This window comes from Styela clava, chromosome 14, assembly GCF_964204865.1.
Source record: "Styela clava chromosome 14, kaStyClav1.hap1.2, whole genome shotgun sequence".
In the NCBI taxonomy this organism is placed as follows: Eukaryota; Metazoa; Chordata; class Ascidiacea; order Stolidobranchia; family Styelidae; genus Styela; species Styela clava.
Window position 1 is genome coordinate 14290395 of NC_135263.1, and position 17182 is coordinate 14307576.

At 34.7% G+C, this 17182-nt stretch overlaps 1 protein-coding gene across 1 annotated transcript; it reads left to right on the forward strand.

Moving 5' to 3' along the window:
• The first annotated feature begins 1174 nt into the window (after window positions 1-1174).
• LOC120340964 (ribonucleoside-diphosphate reductase large subunit-like) lies at window positions 1175-15926 on the forward strand. The gene is made up of 22 exons (XM_078119779.1): window positions 1175-1333; window positions 1412-1500; window positions 2066-2243; window positions 2497-2597; window positions 2719-2778; window positions 3046-3162; window positions 3559-3644; window positions 4136-4277; window positions 5570-5653; window positions 5898-5976; window positions 6648-6810; window positions 6953-7154; window positions 10119-10268; window positions 10824-10922; window positions 11478-11600; window positions 11810-11886; window positions 12627-12762; window positions 13357-13452; window positions 13526-13714; window positions 14167-14289; window positions 15061-15153; window positions 15657-15926. Exons 1-21 carry the CDS (start codon window positions 1315-1317, stop codon window positions 15130-15132), a joined length of 2385 nt encoding a protein of 794 aa, XP_077975905.1. The 5' UTR covers window positions 1175-1314; the 3' UTR covers window positions 15133-15153; window positions 15657-15926.
• The last annotated feature ends 1256 nt before the right edge of the window (window positions 15927-17182 follow it).

Sequence of the window (17182 nt, forward strand, 5' to 3'; positions counted from 1 at the left end):
CATGGCCTGGCCTGGCCCCGATTTCTCCGTGGCCCGGCCTCAATTTCTCTGTGGCCCGGCCCCAATTTTTCCGTGGCCTGGCCCCAATTTCTCTGTGGCCTGGCCCCATTTCAGTGGCCTGGCCCCAAAGCCACAAAAAAGTGACCACTCCCTCTCTAAGTTTGGCGGGCAGCTTCAAATTTGTAGCGCCAAAATATCAAAACAACCGTCGTTCTTTGTTTGGCACTTTAATACTTTCCAAATTTATGAGTAACGAAAAAGAGAGATAGGTAGACTAGGTGGGGCAAATTATAACAGTATTTTCAGAACCTCCAATCTCGATGTTTTAGTCCGACTGTGCGATCCTTTAATACGGTACTGCGATATCAGAACATAGGCACAGTCTGACAGTATTGTAATATGATGATGCAATAATTCCTGATTTAGTCTAATTATACCGGTACCGGTACCAGAATACTGTACAACATTCAGGCATTACAGTACATTACAGTATTACTGAAATGTGTAAATCCACAGGTACCGCCCCCTATTTCTGTATTTAGAATTTCTGAATTTGTCAAGTCTCAAGACAGCAAGAGTCTCGTGCCCACACCTAAAAAGTACGGTAACTACAGAACTAGCTAATAGTACGATACTGTAATGAACTCCTACAAATAGCAGATCTGCAGATGCAGAGATGGTAAGGCGAAAGTACTGAAGTAGCCTATGTTTTATTTTAAAAACACCTTGAAAATGCATGGATAGAACGTAAATCAGTAAATATTGAAATATCCAAAATACTGAAATAACTGAATAAAGAAATGTAAATATCCAAAATACTGAAATATTGTGGTGAGGATCAAATCTAACAAATATTTTTAATTACAGAATTAGTTTAACGTTCCTTCAAAAAATTGTCCACGTCCCCCTTGTGGGGCGCGCCTTAATGTTTGAGAACCACTGGTATACACGTACAGACATATAACTGTCTGAACAGTACAATCATGTACGTCTGTACGTATACAGTCCTGCAGTCAGATAGAACTGCATCTTATAATCTTTGTATAACATTCTGCAGTTACGGTACCTGGTTACAGAGTTATGTCTGTACTGCTGTATTTTAACAGGTTGATGGTTAACACTGTAATACTGTCTGACTCTAATATTTATGCATATAAATTCCATTTCACAGGATTCTGGGTTTGAGTTATTTTCACTTGATTTGGAATAAAAATAAATTCAATTCATTTTTTCCATTTGGTTATCCACTGACTATTTGCTTTCATAAAGAAAATTTTGTTTGTGTAAATTGTTTCAACACTCTCACACTGCACGATGTATGTTCTAAAACGAGGTAAGATGGTAAATATTAATTTCTGAATCATTGAATCTTGTTTTTTTGACAGTATTACAACATATGATTTTGTTTCAGATGGAAGACGTGAGAAAGTTATGTTCGATAAAATCACGTCAAGAGTTTCAAAGTTATGTTATGGGCTGAACATGGATTTTGTTGATCCTGTATGTTTGATCGTTTGCTTGGTTATTTCTTAGTTTTGATTTTTTAAGTTCAAGACAGTTGTTTTCCTCGATATTTAGATCTACTGATTTATGAAACAAACACTCCATTTGTCTCAGAAACAAGGGTGTCTGGCGCAATACTGCAATAGCAGATGCATGAGATCGAAATACTGATATAAATCAATCGTGACAGATTAAAAAATTTTGTTCCGTTCACTAATTTTTACAGAACAAATGCTACAATAAATGCTATGCTACAATAAAATTTTATTCCTTCGGTAAATTGAATTATTTTTCATGAGAAATCCAAGGGTGACGTTTTATAGATTTCACTTCCTTTTACTTTATTGGGAAATGCTGATTTCAGGATTTGCCACTTTTGTGTCGATATGGGGGTCAAACACTGCCAGTCTGTCCTGTAAAGAAGGGCTATGAATTCATTGTTATAATTGATGTCTTTGAATATAGGGGATATTGTTGAAATCGGAGAACTGTGCCATACTGATATATCATGAGTACAGTATTTTTAAATCTTCACATCTCAAATTTATCTTATTTTACACAGGCTAAAATCACCATGAAAGTCATTAATGGAATCTATGAAGGTGTAACCACTGTTGAATTGGACACGTTGGCTGCGGAAACAGCTGCGACGCTGACGACTTTACATCCAGATTATGCACTTCTTGCTGCTCGACTTGCTGTCTCTAATCTTCATAAAGAGACAAAGAAGCTTTTTAGCGGTGATTTCATTGTATTACATTTCATTTGCTCAAACTCATTTGCATAAAAATAAAGGGGTCATTTATTTTTCTGATTTTAGGAAAAATTTGAAAATTTTTTGAGATTTTATGTAAACCCGGTATATACCGATAATACAGATATTAAATATTAGTCATATTATATTCTTGATATTTAATATTTCGATAATATATGTTTGAACTATGCATATACATACAAAAATATTATGCTTATGATGAACGTTTTATTTTTCAGCTGTGATGACTGACTTGTTTGAATACGTCAACCCTCGAAATGATTGTCATTCTCCACTGATCTCTAAGGAAACCCATGACATTATAATGGAAAATGCTGATGTAAGCATAAATAATCATCTGTGGTCTTTGAGTAAAACTTTTTAAAGTAATGAGTAGTAATAATAGAAATAATTTTTTGCATATTTTTCAGTTTATTGTAATTTTGATATTTTATTTACAGCGACTGAATTCTGCTATCATATATGATCGTGACTTTTCATACAACTTCTTCGGTTTTAAGGTATCTTATTATATCTTATATATTTTTTGTTTATTTATTTTAAATTTGTGGGTACTGGGTCTGGGATATTGTGTTTGTGTAATGATTAAAAAGTTCCTTCGTGTTCACTTCTCACTTCAGAAACTTTTATTTTTAATCGAAAGATCAGTAAAATTTACATGAATATCTTAGTCATTGTTTTAATTCTAGGCCTCAACTCACTGTGTTTTTCAAATTTATTATGGATGGGTATTGGAAATGACTGAGGTAATTTAAAATCTATTTCAGACCTTGGAACGATCATATTTGTTGAAATTGAATGGAAAAATTGCTGAACGACCACAACAAATGTTAATGAGAGTTGCTATTGGTATTCATAAGAGGGATATTGATGCAGTTTTGGAGGTATATAGTAAATATTGTATTATTACTGTAATATAGCACTCTAGTATAATGGAAATGTAGAGTTTTTTTATATCGTGCACCGTTTAGTCGAATATTGTCTATCTATGCTTTGTCTATTTTTTTTCCTGTTATACTAATCTTGTTTATGATATGAATTAGATTATTTTGTGCTGTTAGGTACCATTCATGCTTGAAACACAAATAAAAATTAAACTTTTTGAAGTAATAAAAATATTTTACTCACCTAAATTCAATACCATAATATTTTGTGCAAGTGGGAATACAGACACTACAAACTGTATAAAACAGAAAATACCCTGTTTATGACTGAACTTATTTTTTAGACTTTTCTTCAATACATTCTCAGGATTACAATTACTCTTTATCTTTATTTAGACTTATAATCTTCTGTCGGAGAAATGGTTCACACATGCTTCACCAACACTGTTCAATGCTGGAACCAATAAACCCCAACTTTCAAGGTTAGAGTAAATATTTTATGAGTATTTATTAATTAACTATTCTATTAATTAGGTTTAATTTTTGTATTTATCTCAGAAGAGATGAGATTCAATAAGACAGTTGAATCATATGACGAACCACAGCTTATTCAGAATCAGTTATTTATCAGACGCATTGATTAAGTTTATGGAAAAATCAGTAACCGACAAGAGGTTATATGAAACAGCCTACAAAGGAAAGGGCTATTCTCTAATAATTATCCCGCATAAAATTCGAAGTTACGATTGTGAACCATTAACCGGATTATCGAAAGTTCAATTTGACATCACACGTATCTTGATTGTGTTATCTACTGTTTACAATTTAAATATGTAGCCATAGATTTTATTCCATGAAAATATTCCAGTAAAATATCTGGATTTATATGGTATATCTACATTTTATCATTTGCTGTGTAACAGGTTTGAAAATAATTGGACAATATACGGTAATTAATTTTTCCATATTCCAGTTGCTTTCTTCTTACAATGAGAGATGACAGTATTGATGGTATTTATGAAACCTTGAAACAGTGTGCACTTATATCAAAAACTGCTGGTGGAATTGGTCTGAGTGTTTCTAATATTCGAGCCTCTGGAAGTTACATAGCCGGGGTAAGTGTGGTTTGCTTCGCACAATACCTGTTTACAATAAGTGTTGGAGGTTTGAAAACTAGTTTTTTTGATCCAGGATTTATCAATTTATTGATGTTAAATTGTTAAGACTCGAACTGTGTTGACGTCACATAATGCACATATTGGATTCAAATCTCGTGCCCAACACCTCATCCAGGGTGTTATAAATTGGGTAGGCGATTCAGAACCAAAAGATTCTTGTTTTTTCATAAATATGATATCTTGGGTTCAAATCTTGTGCCCAACACCTCATCTAGGGTGTAATAAATTGGGTAGGCAATTCAGAACCTTGAAGTTTTTTGTCCTTGATATCAGTGCCCGGTTGTACAGAGCGTTGTTCGGAGAGAAAGACAAGAATAAGCGTCATATGACGTGATTGACATTGAGTGGTTGAGAATTTTTGTAAACATATCAAAAAAGCATATTATACCTTTTTGGTCTTTTCGATATAGAGGTATCTTTCACAATTTGTAGCAGCGTTGACAGCGTTCCCCAGTCATTCAAAGAAATGAATTTGCTGGTTTTATTCTGTCATAGAAAAAATATTGTAAGAACTTCACGAGACATGTTTCTACTGGCTGATAAGCAGTCTCCGAATTGTGACTGTAATACCAGCAGTGATTCATAGCATGAACTTTTTTGCGGTCTTGCACATGTTAACTGTAATTTTAATAGTCAATTAAGCGTTAAATTCTGTTTCATTCACTCAATCCAAAATTGAAATTGTACTGACGCTCAATGCATTACATTATTTGATATATCGTAGTTTCGAATACTTTCAATATAGTTTTCTCTCAAAAAGCCTTTGAGTATCCTGGATCTTAGTATAAAACAGGGGTGTGCCTGCGGTCCTCGTGCAGCCCACAGTGAAAAATTGTGAGGCCTGCGAAACAAGTTTTTAATTTAGTTTAATCTGGTACATGAGAGGAATTCCAAGCCTAATACCGGAGTCCTATTTTTTATTATGACCTTTTGATATTGAGTACAGTACTTTTATTTCAGTACATCGCCAGTAACCCTGGCCTCCCCCACGCAGGAGGCCCTAACAGCTAGCTTGGGCGAAGCAAACAACCTATATCATAAACCTCATTTTTGGTGCCTGCAAGTGCAGCTACTATCTGCGGTTTCACCCAGTTATTTGTATTTGGCCCTCCTGTATTAAATGTTGCACACCCCTGTCTTAAAAGACTGGCTGTTAATTAAGAGATATGTGCTTGGGAAAAATCACTTCATGATAAATACATTTTTGATTTATATTCTTTCAATCACAGACTAATGGAAACTCTAATGGTTTGTTACCCATGCTCAGAGTCTACAATAACACAGCTAGATATGTTGATCAAGGAGGAAACAAGGTTAGACAGTTTATTAATATGTTAAATGCAAAATGAGAAAGAAATGCATGCATTAATAAAATTCTTAGTAAAGACATTTTAGTTAACAATTCCCGATTTTTCTTTGTGACTAATTCAAACATTTACTCAAAGGATGTACTTGACGTGTATAATTGATTGAGGATATTAAAAAGAATTAAATTTGCACTGACATGTATCATCAATAATGTACACTTTTTTTTAATTATATTGTTTTCTGTTGCAGAGGCCTGGCGCATTCGCAATATATCTTGAACCTTGGCATGCTGATGTATTTGAGTTTTTGGATGCTAAGAAAAATACAGGTTTACTTTTTTGTTATAGTTTTGGAAGAATTGGTGTGTTCTTCATTTGTCCCAGCCCAGTCCCATTTCTCACTGCAAGATGGTTGGTCTGTATCCAAGACTTGACCCCATTTGACCAGTCGAAGATATCTGATTTAATATGGTGACATTATTGAAAAAGTGCGTTTTGCTCTCGAAAAAGTGCTATTAAAAATCATATTCGGTATTCCATAAGCATAATCCAAGTAATAACAGATAAATTTTATCAAATATTATACTTTTAAAAATCAATATGTTTGTATTGCAGGTCCCAAACCTTCAAGCTCGCGAGACTCGCGACCCCTTTCAATATTTTTCCCTCTGACCCTGTTGGGTCGGCATTGTTATGCAAGCGCGTCGCTTCTCTGATCCTATGAATTCTTTCGATATTGAGAAATTTTTGTTTTGTACTAGTTTTAATAATCGTGTTTCGAATCAAAAGTCTATAAAAGTACAATCTATTTTGTAATTCTTTTGAAATTGGTGTACTCTTTGCCGCCTCTAAAATTTATTCCGCGCTCCTCTGCAGGGTCGCGACCCCAAGTTTGGTAAGCCCTGGTGTATTGTATACATGTGATTGCAATACTCTGCTTGGGCACGAGGATTTAAGACAGAAGGAGTTTTGACAACATTTTTTGTTTTATGATGACCAGGTAAAGATGAATCTCGTGCCAGAGATTTATTTTATGCAATGTGGATTCCTGATTTGTTTATGAAACGTGTGGAAAGCGATGGAGATTGGACTTTGTTTTGTCCGAATGAAGCACAAGGATTGGCAGACGTTTGGGGAGAAAAATTTGATGAATTATATGAAAAGTAAGTTAACTGCTTTTGTCATAACCCCGCCAAACCAAGAAATGAGAATGATGGAAAATCTATTTTTAACCAGAGAATGGAAATTCTTTCCAATAACATGGAAAAAATATGATGATCCAAACAAAAAAAAATTTTTTTGAAGGTATGAAAAAGAAGGGCGAGCACGACGTACAATCAAAGCTCAAGCACTTTGGTATGCCATCATTGAGTCACAGATTGAAACTGGTACACCATACATGCTGTACAAAGATGCATGCAATAGAAAATCAAACCAGCAAAATCTTGGGACAATCAAAAGTTCTAATTTATGTACAGAAATCGTGGAATACACAAGTGCAGATGAGGTATGCGCAACTTGATTTTAAAAACTATAATTGAGAATAAAGAATTAGCATTTTATCAAGGATATTTGTTTGGGAATTCATAAAGTCTTTAAAAATTTCAGAAATTCAAAATCTATTATACCATTTCTTGGCCCCTAAAGGTGTGTTACCAGTAAATGAAATATAATAAAATGAAATAAACAAGGATATATTAAAATATATTGAGAACTGACTGCATAAAAATTGATAAAAACACCCCTAGTGCCTCAAGTTTGAATAAAAATAAAGCATTTTTATTAACTAGGGATGTCCGTATCAGAATACTAAACTATTCTAGAATGCTTCAGAAAAAACATTTCGAATATCGTTTAAACTAAATTACTAGAACCAAAATAATACTTCACAAGTGTTTCAGTAACTTTATTTCCCAACATAAGTGGGTGAAATGAACATGTGACATAGTCTGTCAAACTAAACTGATGCGAATCACTGGAGCATTCTCTGAGAAAGTTATTTCTCTGAATTAAAGAAAACATACTGTTGCCATCACAAGCTTCTAATCAGGGCTGGGAAGCTGATTCTTAATCACAGTGGCTTTGGCTACAGCTCCAGGGACCACAGTTCCTTTTTAGAGCTCCTGAAGTATGTGCATGGCTCACAACCTGAACCCTAAACTGGTACACATAATAATGTTCATGTTGTGCGGCACAGTGCCGTATGACTGTACTAGTACCGTAGCCTACTGGCACAGATAAACTCCGATTCCATTAGGCTACCGGTACGGTACTGCTGCACTGCTATTCAACCAAACGACACCGTACCCATCTTTACCTTTAAAACTTCCACCGTGCGTTATGCAGTTATGATAAACTCGCAATAGAAAACTAATCACTTCCATAACAGAGATACCGGTTGCCTGCACCGTCAACATCAGATTGTCGGCAATAATCGCACAAGTCTGGACATGCCCAGACATGTCCGTTTCGTCACGCTTGATAGAAAGCAGAGGTCACTATGGTTCACGCGACGGACGATTCAGCACTTACTAATGTACTTTGAAAAAAAAATACCGAAAAAGATCGTGCGCGACGTCGCAAGTTTTATACATGTTAAATTACGATTAACCGAAATTGGAAAAAACTATTCGAATACAGCTCTAAACGAAAACGGAAACGATAAGGACATCCCTATTATTAACCCTGCTAAAAAAACACCAATAACCCTGCTAAAACGCTTAAAAACAGTGAAAAACCGTCAAAAAACACTAAGAACCCTGCTAAAACGCTTAAAAACAGTGAAAAACCGTCAAAAAACACCAAGAACCCTGCTAAAACGCTTAATGAAGATTTGGAAAAAATCCAAATTAGAACGGTTTTTCATCAAGGAATTATAGCCAGCGAAAAAGGAATGTGAGACAGAACTTTCAAATATGTTACTCTTGACTTTATACACTTAATATAGTAAATCTGAAATGTTAAAATTGGACATTTTGTTATTTTACTCCATTCATGAACTGAGTAAAAATTCATGGATTTCTCAACGTGGCTTAGCTCCATGTTATCTTTTTACAGCCTCTAACCTAGATTTAGTTTAGATTTTTTGGGAGGGAATTCGCTTAAAACACACTAATTCAGAACTAAATGATGCCCATCTGAGAGATAACTTACCACTAAAATCCTAAGAGCTACCATATAGACCAGGGTGGTCCAAGGTTGTCGCCTTCGCGGGCCACAAAATTATTTTTGCATTGTTCGCGGGCCACAATAGTGTCTGAAATAGATAAAACGACCAACAAACACTTCATTGTGCAAACAATTGATCATTATTTGTCATTTATTAAGCTAAAACCTGCAAAATATCTATGTTTAATATAAGATTTTAAACTATTCACAACGGAGAAAGTGCTCCAGCAAATATAAGTACATTCGGACATCGGTGGGGTTCTCAAAGCAAAATCCCTCAAAATTTGAAAATGCTCATTGCTCACATGATAGCAAAATGCCGTTTTAGATTATATTTGCCATAACTGCAGATTAATTGATTATCACATTTTACCAAATGTAAGGGAGGGAAATTACTAATATTTCTGACATATTAGAAGCATTTTTGTAATACTTTAGGCTGGTTGCAAAAAATCACCGGAGGGCGGAAGGAATTATATTCTCAGGACATCCCATTGATATTTATTTATTTATTATTGTTGGAATATATTCCCAATCAAAAAGATACAAAGCCAGTGAACAATTTGGAATACCCAAGCACAATATTCAACTTTGCTAGTTGCTTCAGCTAGCCGAGACACTAGTCAATTTAGTGACATAAGTGATGTAACAAGATGTCGAAAAGATTTTCTGATTATTTTTATGACGAAACAACACCAAATGCGATTATTTGATTACCCTTCAGCAAAGGCGACGCGGGCCACAGATAATTACGCTGCTGGCCACATGTGGCCCACAGGCCTGGGTTTGGACCACCCTGATATAGACGTATGGTGGTGCATTGTACGCCGGTGTTGAGCAGCAAGCAATTTATGCAAGTCCGATCATGAAAATGACTATGATCAATGATGGGATTCAAAATTTTATGAACTGGTCCTCTTGTATTGAACTCATTAGGTCACTGACAACAGGATGGACTGGGTTCCGTTTTTTGGGGGCCATTTTTTGCGGCTATACATAATTTTCAAAACACCAAATACAATTGCAGTCGTCAGTTATGGTGCAAGTTACTCATTGCCTCAAATCATCTAATTTAACATCTAAAACAATAAACTCGATGAGATGGTTTGCTGATTATTATGACATTCCAAGAATTAGTTCGCGGGTCCCCTGAATCCCAACACTGGCTATGACGTTGCAATCTCTACTTACCCAAAGTTTACTATAATCTTTTCATTATTCCTCAGCATAAGCCATTTGATCAATAACGCTCATTTCACAGAGATAGGATTCCATTCTGACATTATTCCCTATTCATTTGCAGGTTGCTGTCTGTAATCTTGCTTCTATTGCACTTCCAATGTACGTCACACCAGATAAAACTTTCGATTTCAAGAAGTTGTTTGAAGTTACAAAAGTGATCACAAATAATCTAAACAAGATCATCGACATCAATTACTATCCTGTTCCTGAGGTAAGCAATACTATTTGTTAAAAAGAATTAGTGATTGATATTTTATAAAATTTCTTGTGATTTGATGGAGGGAAAAAATTTATTGATTTTAAAGTATAAATTTCTATCCAGAGTAATGATGTCTTCATGGTACAACTCAATCAAATACATTTTGCCTAACTTAACCTTGTGATATGTTGGGTGCAGGCATGCAGCTAGAATTGCTGGATACGATTTTGTGTTTATTAATTTGAAAGTTAAAAGTTCAATGATCGTAGAAACAAGAGAGAAATGTTCAACTATTTGAAATACGAACATGATGGTCGAAAGAATAATATGGCCACTACAATGTCTGTACTGAATATCGGACCCTGCCGGAAAAATAGTAAATGGCTAAACGCTGAAAAATTGAAACCATTTTGAGAAAATTTTATTTTTTTCACCATTTCAAAAACAACAATTTATCAAACCATAGGTACCCTTCATGTCCAATACGAAGGAACTGATAAAGTTGAAGTTTAAGATTATTTTTTATATTGCAATCTTCAAATGATTTTATTGTTTTTGAACGTCCAGGCTAGAAACTCGAACATGAGGCATCGTCCGATTGGTATTGGTGTTCAAGGTCTTGCTGATGCTTTCATTAAGATGAGATTCCCATTTGACAGTGAAGAGGTAAGTGATATACTTGGATTGAGTTAAGGTTTTTTCTGTTTCTTGGCTGAACATGAAATTTCATCTATGGCACTTTGAAATTCTCTTTTGTAAGGTCAAGAGTTCCAAATTATAATGTCCAATAATTTTTTTTAAGTTTGAAAAAATATTGAAGTCTCTTCTAGAGTGCTTGAGTGCATTTTTAATTTTTGTTATCTGTGATGCAGGTTTATAATTAGGGTTAAGACAAATGCGACAATTTAGGAAGATTTGACTCGAGGGGTCTCATTCGCAGGTCATATGAATGGAAGGTTGCGAGTCATAAAATGGGGACTAGACTCTAGATATTGACTGTTCTCTGCTCTATATATAAGATGTGGTAGTCAATTTCGAGGGTGTCACTGAAGCAGTATAGTATTAATTATGTAGACTTGGTATATTATTTTATGCAAATTTACTTCAGTACGCCCTCTTGGGAATCTGAATTTTTCTTCTATTCTATAACACTAAGATTGGGATAATTGTAAATTTATTTATATCTATTTGTGTTTTTTTCATTTCATTTTTATATTTCAGGCAATGAAATTGAATATTCAAATATTTGAAACAATATATTATGGTGCATTGACTGCATCATGTGAAATTGCTAAAGAATTGGGTCATTATGAAACATATGAAGGATCACCTATAAGCAAAGGGGTGAGTAAGAAATGGAATAATATAACATCTAATTACTCGATTATTTGCATTAATAGTCACTACTAATTAATTTATTGAAGATAAGAGACCACAAAATGCAATTATCTCATACTGACTTGATTTATCACACAGATTCAAAAAGCATTTTACCCTTCAACATTTGTGAGAATTTATCAATTTATTAAATGAATTTTTTTGATTATTCACAGCAACTGCAATATGACTTGTGGGGAGTAACACCCACTGATTTATGGGATTGGGAAGCATTGAAAGCTGACATAAAAAGGTGCGTTTCGTATTTATTTTTTGTTTTCGTATTAGTTCAGTAGGATTGTATTTACTTATTGCAAGTCCAGTAGTACCAGTAGTATGGGTTCTCATAATCTCACATTATTACTTATCGATTTTAATCGGTAAGTATGTTGATAGGTATTTGTCTATGTCTGTATGTCTGTTAGATGCACGCGAAAGCAAGATTAAATCTGCTCCAGATTTTGCATGTGCATTCATCATATGTCGGACCAGAAGCCTATTGATTTTGGATGAATTATGTCGTATAATTACATAGTTATTAATTAATTAGTGATGGGACACAAGGTGTCACTATGGAGTAAGAGCGCTGTTTTGGGGATCCCCTAACTTTCGATCGATAAGTCTTCGGTCTCTAACCGATATTCTCGTTTGATTATTATTAGTTATTATTATCGTTAAGGAGTTATTACATATTTTTACTCATAACAAGGCTCTGGACATGCAACAACAGATACATGAGGAGATAAACATCATCATAGAAATAGGGTAAGGTGATGGTGGGTGAATTCAAGATCTTTAACCAGCAATGCTCCCTTAGTGAAGTGCTTTAGCGCTCTAACCTCTAACACATCTTGCCAAATACAATTATATACCAGAATATTAAGAATTATATTTTCATGTCAGAAATTGAAATATCCCTAATCATGTATAGTTTTAATCTGGCACTTGAGCATTTTTTCAGTCTAATCATGGTACAAATTTTCTTCTATCCAGCCATGGAGTAAGAAATTCGCTTCTGATGGCTCCAATGCCGACAGCATCTACTGCACAAATCTTGGGAAATAATGAGGCAATAGAACCATATACAAGCAATATATACACAAGGAGAGTACTTTCAGGAGAATTTCAGGCAAGTCAAATTCTATCAGTAGGGAAATAATGGTTATCTGGTGGCTCAAAAAAGGTTATTTACCGATTGTGCATATTTTAATGAATATTGCTTTCTTTTTAATTTAGATGTTGGTGTTATGATATGAAATTGGTATTAAAATTTGACTTCTATGTTTTTTTTCTCCAGTTACTTTTTCACATTAAACATCAATTTTATTTTTTGGATTTACATAATTCTATCAAGCAGGTTTTAAATATTGGCAGAAGTCTTTTTTTTGATTAAAGTTTTGTAACAAATATTTTTCAATCAAAGACATATAAAATTATTATTGTGTAATTGATTTCAATTTGTGATTTGCCAGACAAAATGGATAAAATGAAATTGTGTTATGCATAGTTTAATGGAAATATGGGAAGTGTATTGTTGACTGTTTGAATCTTTTTTCAACTAATGTGGGGGGATTGGGGCCAAAATTTAGTTTAGCGAGTTAAATGCCAAGATATGGAACAGGAGGGAATTACTCAGTAGAATTATACTGACATTGCTTCAGACCACTGTGAAAATAATTAACAATAAGGTATTTTTCGATATTATTTATTATTTGTATTGCAGATTGTAAATCAACATCTCCTGGTTGACTTAGCTGAAATGGGAATTTGGAATGAAGATGTGAAACTGCAATTGATTGCAAGCAATGGATCAGTACAGGTATTTCAGAGATTTCAATTCTTACTCATTATGGATTTCTCCTTTTTCTGTAATCCTTCTATTATCCATTCAGAATATTCCTCAAATTCCTGATGATCTTAAACGTCTATATCGAACTGTCTGGGAAATATCTCAAAAAAATATAATCAAGATGGCTGCTGATAGAGCCCCATATATCGACCAAAGTCAAAGCTTGAACATTCACATTGCTGAACCTAATTATGGAAAACTAACAAGCATGCACTTCTACGGGTGGAAATCGGTAGGTTGGGAATATAGTAGCTAGGATGCTCTTGTGTCTAAGAGTAGTAGAGGTGGATATTTAGTCCCAATCACCATAGCCTCTTACATGGAGGGCGTATTGGACTGCCATATAAACAGCTGGTTTAATGTTTAGGCAGCTATAAAATAAAAGTATACTCGTTCATCTCTGAATAGGTTGTTGTCTTGAATTATGTCTTGCAACAATATGATATTTATAGTAATATTAATACAGAAAAATTGATGGATAATATGCAAAGTATTCTCAGCTGGAATCCGGATTTCTTTGTGGTGACAGATTTTTTCACATAAAACAGTTGTTTCAACTTTTCTACTCCAATAGAGCAAAAATTTTGATATATTTTGCCGAGATGGTGCCTTTTTCTTAAAATCTTTTGTGAGTTTGTCATATATTCAATTTTTTTATTTTCTAAAGTTAATCTTTATTTCCAGGGTTTGAAGACTGGTATGTATTATTTGAGAACTAAACCAGCTGCCCAAGCCATTCAATTCACTGTTGATCAGAAGAAATTGAAAGAAGCAAAAGAAAGTGGTGCCAAATCTGAACAAGAAGAGGTATAACTCCCGTGAAATATGTGCAATATATAATGGGTTGCAATTATACAGTATATAAAGTATTAGGGGCACAAATTTGAAAATGAAATCGTTCTGATTTTTGAGTATTTTTTGGGGTTTCAAGATGGTCAGGTCAAAGTATTTGACCTCATGAAGTTTGTGTCGTCATTTTCAACTGTATTCTTGAGAAGTTGTTAAAGGCTGTTATTGTCAATCTTGACCCACCCAATCACAGAAGACTATATTTAAATTGCATTACAACTCCCTTTATTTAAATAGCTTAATTTAATTTGGATGACACATGCTCGATTAGTAAATAACAAGTAAGAAGAAGGGTTTGAGTCTTGTTTGTTGACATTCTCAACCAGTGGACGGGCCAAGTACGGCCAGCATAACAATTTTATATGGCCCAACGAACTTGAGTGAAGTAGTTCAACACTTATCACAGTTTAAGCGTGTGTATATTCTTAATAATTCAGTTCAGTATCTTACTTATATGTATCGGTCTCTTGTGGACGCTCCCGGCCCGCGAATATCCTTCAGCTTCTAATTTTGGCCCACAGTCGATCAACTTGGGGAATCACTGTTCTGAGCAGTGATGTCTAATTCAGTAGACCAAGAAAGCGTCGTCAAACCATATACGTGTGAAGCTAATGGGCTCGGCTTTTTCACCCACAGCTTGTCATGTGCTACACACTGGATGCTAATTCTATGTGATTAAAACTGATGGTGTAATGAAATTAATTTCATAACTATAAACCTTGTTTTCAGAGAGAGTTAAATGAAGCAGCAATGGCTTGTTCCTTGCAAAATAAGGAGGCTTGCATGATGTGTAGTGGTTGAGTGGCACACTGTGATATTATGGTAATATAACCTTGTTTTTAGCGAGTTATTTTAATTTGGAAATAACTGTTTTAGAATATGGAATAGAAACTTTTTGATAGAAAGTTTCTGTGCATGTTAAAAATAACCATTCAAACACTTTTGGGTTCAGATTGTGAATATGAGTTCTCGGCTGGCCTAAAATTTGTGGTTACTTTCGGATGCAATGAGATCAAAATTTTCAACATTGAGGAGCCTTCATTTTTTCCTGAAATAGAAATGGGTTATTGCATGGGAGGCGTATTTTTGTTTTTTTGCGCTTGTGGAAATCTTTGGGTCAAACAAACTAGAATTGGAACGTTCGACTGACTTCCAATGTGTGGTAGTTTTTTTTTCTGACTGCCTAGATTTCCCTGACTTGCTTTCTGGAGTGAGGACTAATCACACCAAATTGTATGCAATATAATGCCTAGAGAAGTATGGGTATTGATTACTTGTGTGAAATTTAAAACTGAATTCATGCTAGAATATTGTTTTCTCTTTAGGTGCACTTATTGTTCTCGTCGACTTCACTGCTTTGAAAAAGGATTTTTGCTCTCAGGTCTCTTCCATAATTGCTCTGTATCATCTAATCTCACTCGGTTACTCGTGGACCGAAATTAAATCTTGTTTAAAAAACGAGATTTGTAAGTTGTTTATTGTATAATACTGCCCTTTGTTTTGTATGTTATGTTTGTTTTTCTTCTTTTTGTTTTGTAACTTTGTGTTCTTGTGACTGTTATAAACCTTGCAAGGAAATATAATCAACTAAAATATCTAGTCTGTTATAGGTATGATTATATCCGGATTATTTTAGAAGGGAAAGATACTGGTCACCGACGATTATGACAAGATGATTTAAGTTACTGGAACTGAATATATCGTTTGTGTTTCGGTACGCGCTAAACAGGGCCGATTAACGCAAGTTAATTCGAGCTAATAACGATAAAAACATATACTAAGAGAAAAGACTAGGCATAAAAATACCTTGGTTTACAGTAGGGGCGCAAAAACCGGCGACCGGTCGATTGTGGTCGCGGCAGCTCTGATCACCTACGCTGGTTCGGATAGTATTTTGCATATTTATCCCGGGGGAGAAAACTGCTTAATCATATGGCTAACCACGGAGGAAAATGCAGAACTCTTCGCTATCGTAGGGTAGTTCACGTAAACGCTGGTCGGTTTCGGCCTCCATCACCACCTGGGCGAGAGGTCGTGAGTCATAAGATTAAGCCGTCAAAAATCTAACTATTAGGTACGACTTATATACTTTGATATTAGTATGGAATTCCTGTTTGATTTTGTTAAAAAGGTAGTTTCTTCGAATCAAAGGAGATGACAATTCGCTGGACAGGTTGAATACTCAACGCTAAAATTATAGCAGGTAAAACTTTCGTTCTTTTCGGAAGCACTTATCGACGCGAAGAATCATTTTCAAAAATTAACTACTTGAAAAAAGTACAAACCTCGATTGTTGAGCGCTAACATGGAATTGGAACTAAGAATAATGGTATCCAGCACGTTGAAAACGATATGCCAACATACAAGAACATGGAGGTCCTTAATTATCCTGACTATGATCAGAACTTTATTCAGTAAACTCGTTAATAAATGCATCACTTCATTATATTGTCAGTGATATCAATTTTATAGTTACCAGACCTCGTTAACCCTTTCGTTAGTTTTGTTGTTCCTCAACAACAAATACATTTGATGTGATTGGTTGGCCCACATACCCACTAACCTATCAAACGCGCCCGCTGACTACAACATGTAACACGCGCGTTTTGGTGACCTTCATAGTTTAATATTGTCTTGGCAAGTTTAGAAACAAGTGGGTTAAAGTTTTTTTTAATGCAGATCGGAAATTGAGCATGTGTGATTTCGTACGATAACCTAATTATTGAAGATAATAAAAAATATGGCCGTGGTTGGTAGTTATAGTTCTGGAACAATGATGGAATCGTTTGCTTTACATTGCTTTGGTAATAGAATAATTGACTCATGTCTAAATGTTGTTGAAAAACTGCTT

Excerpts from the sequence above, each read along its gene's own strand:
- LOC120340964 (XM_078119779.1), top strand. Across the intron at positions 12,763-13,356 it reads TACTTTCAGGAGAATTTCAG|ATTGTAAATCAACATCTCCT; the intron begins GCAAGTCAAATT and ends TTTGTATTGCAG. Across the intron at positions 13,453-13,525 it reads CAAGCAATGGATCAGTACAG|AATATTCCTCAAATTCCTGA; the intron begins GTATTTCAGAGA and ends TTATCCATTCAG.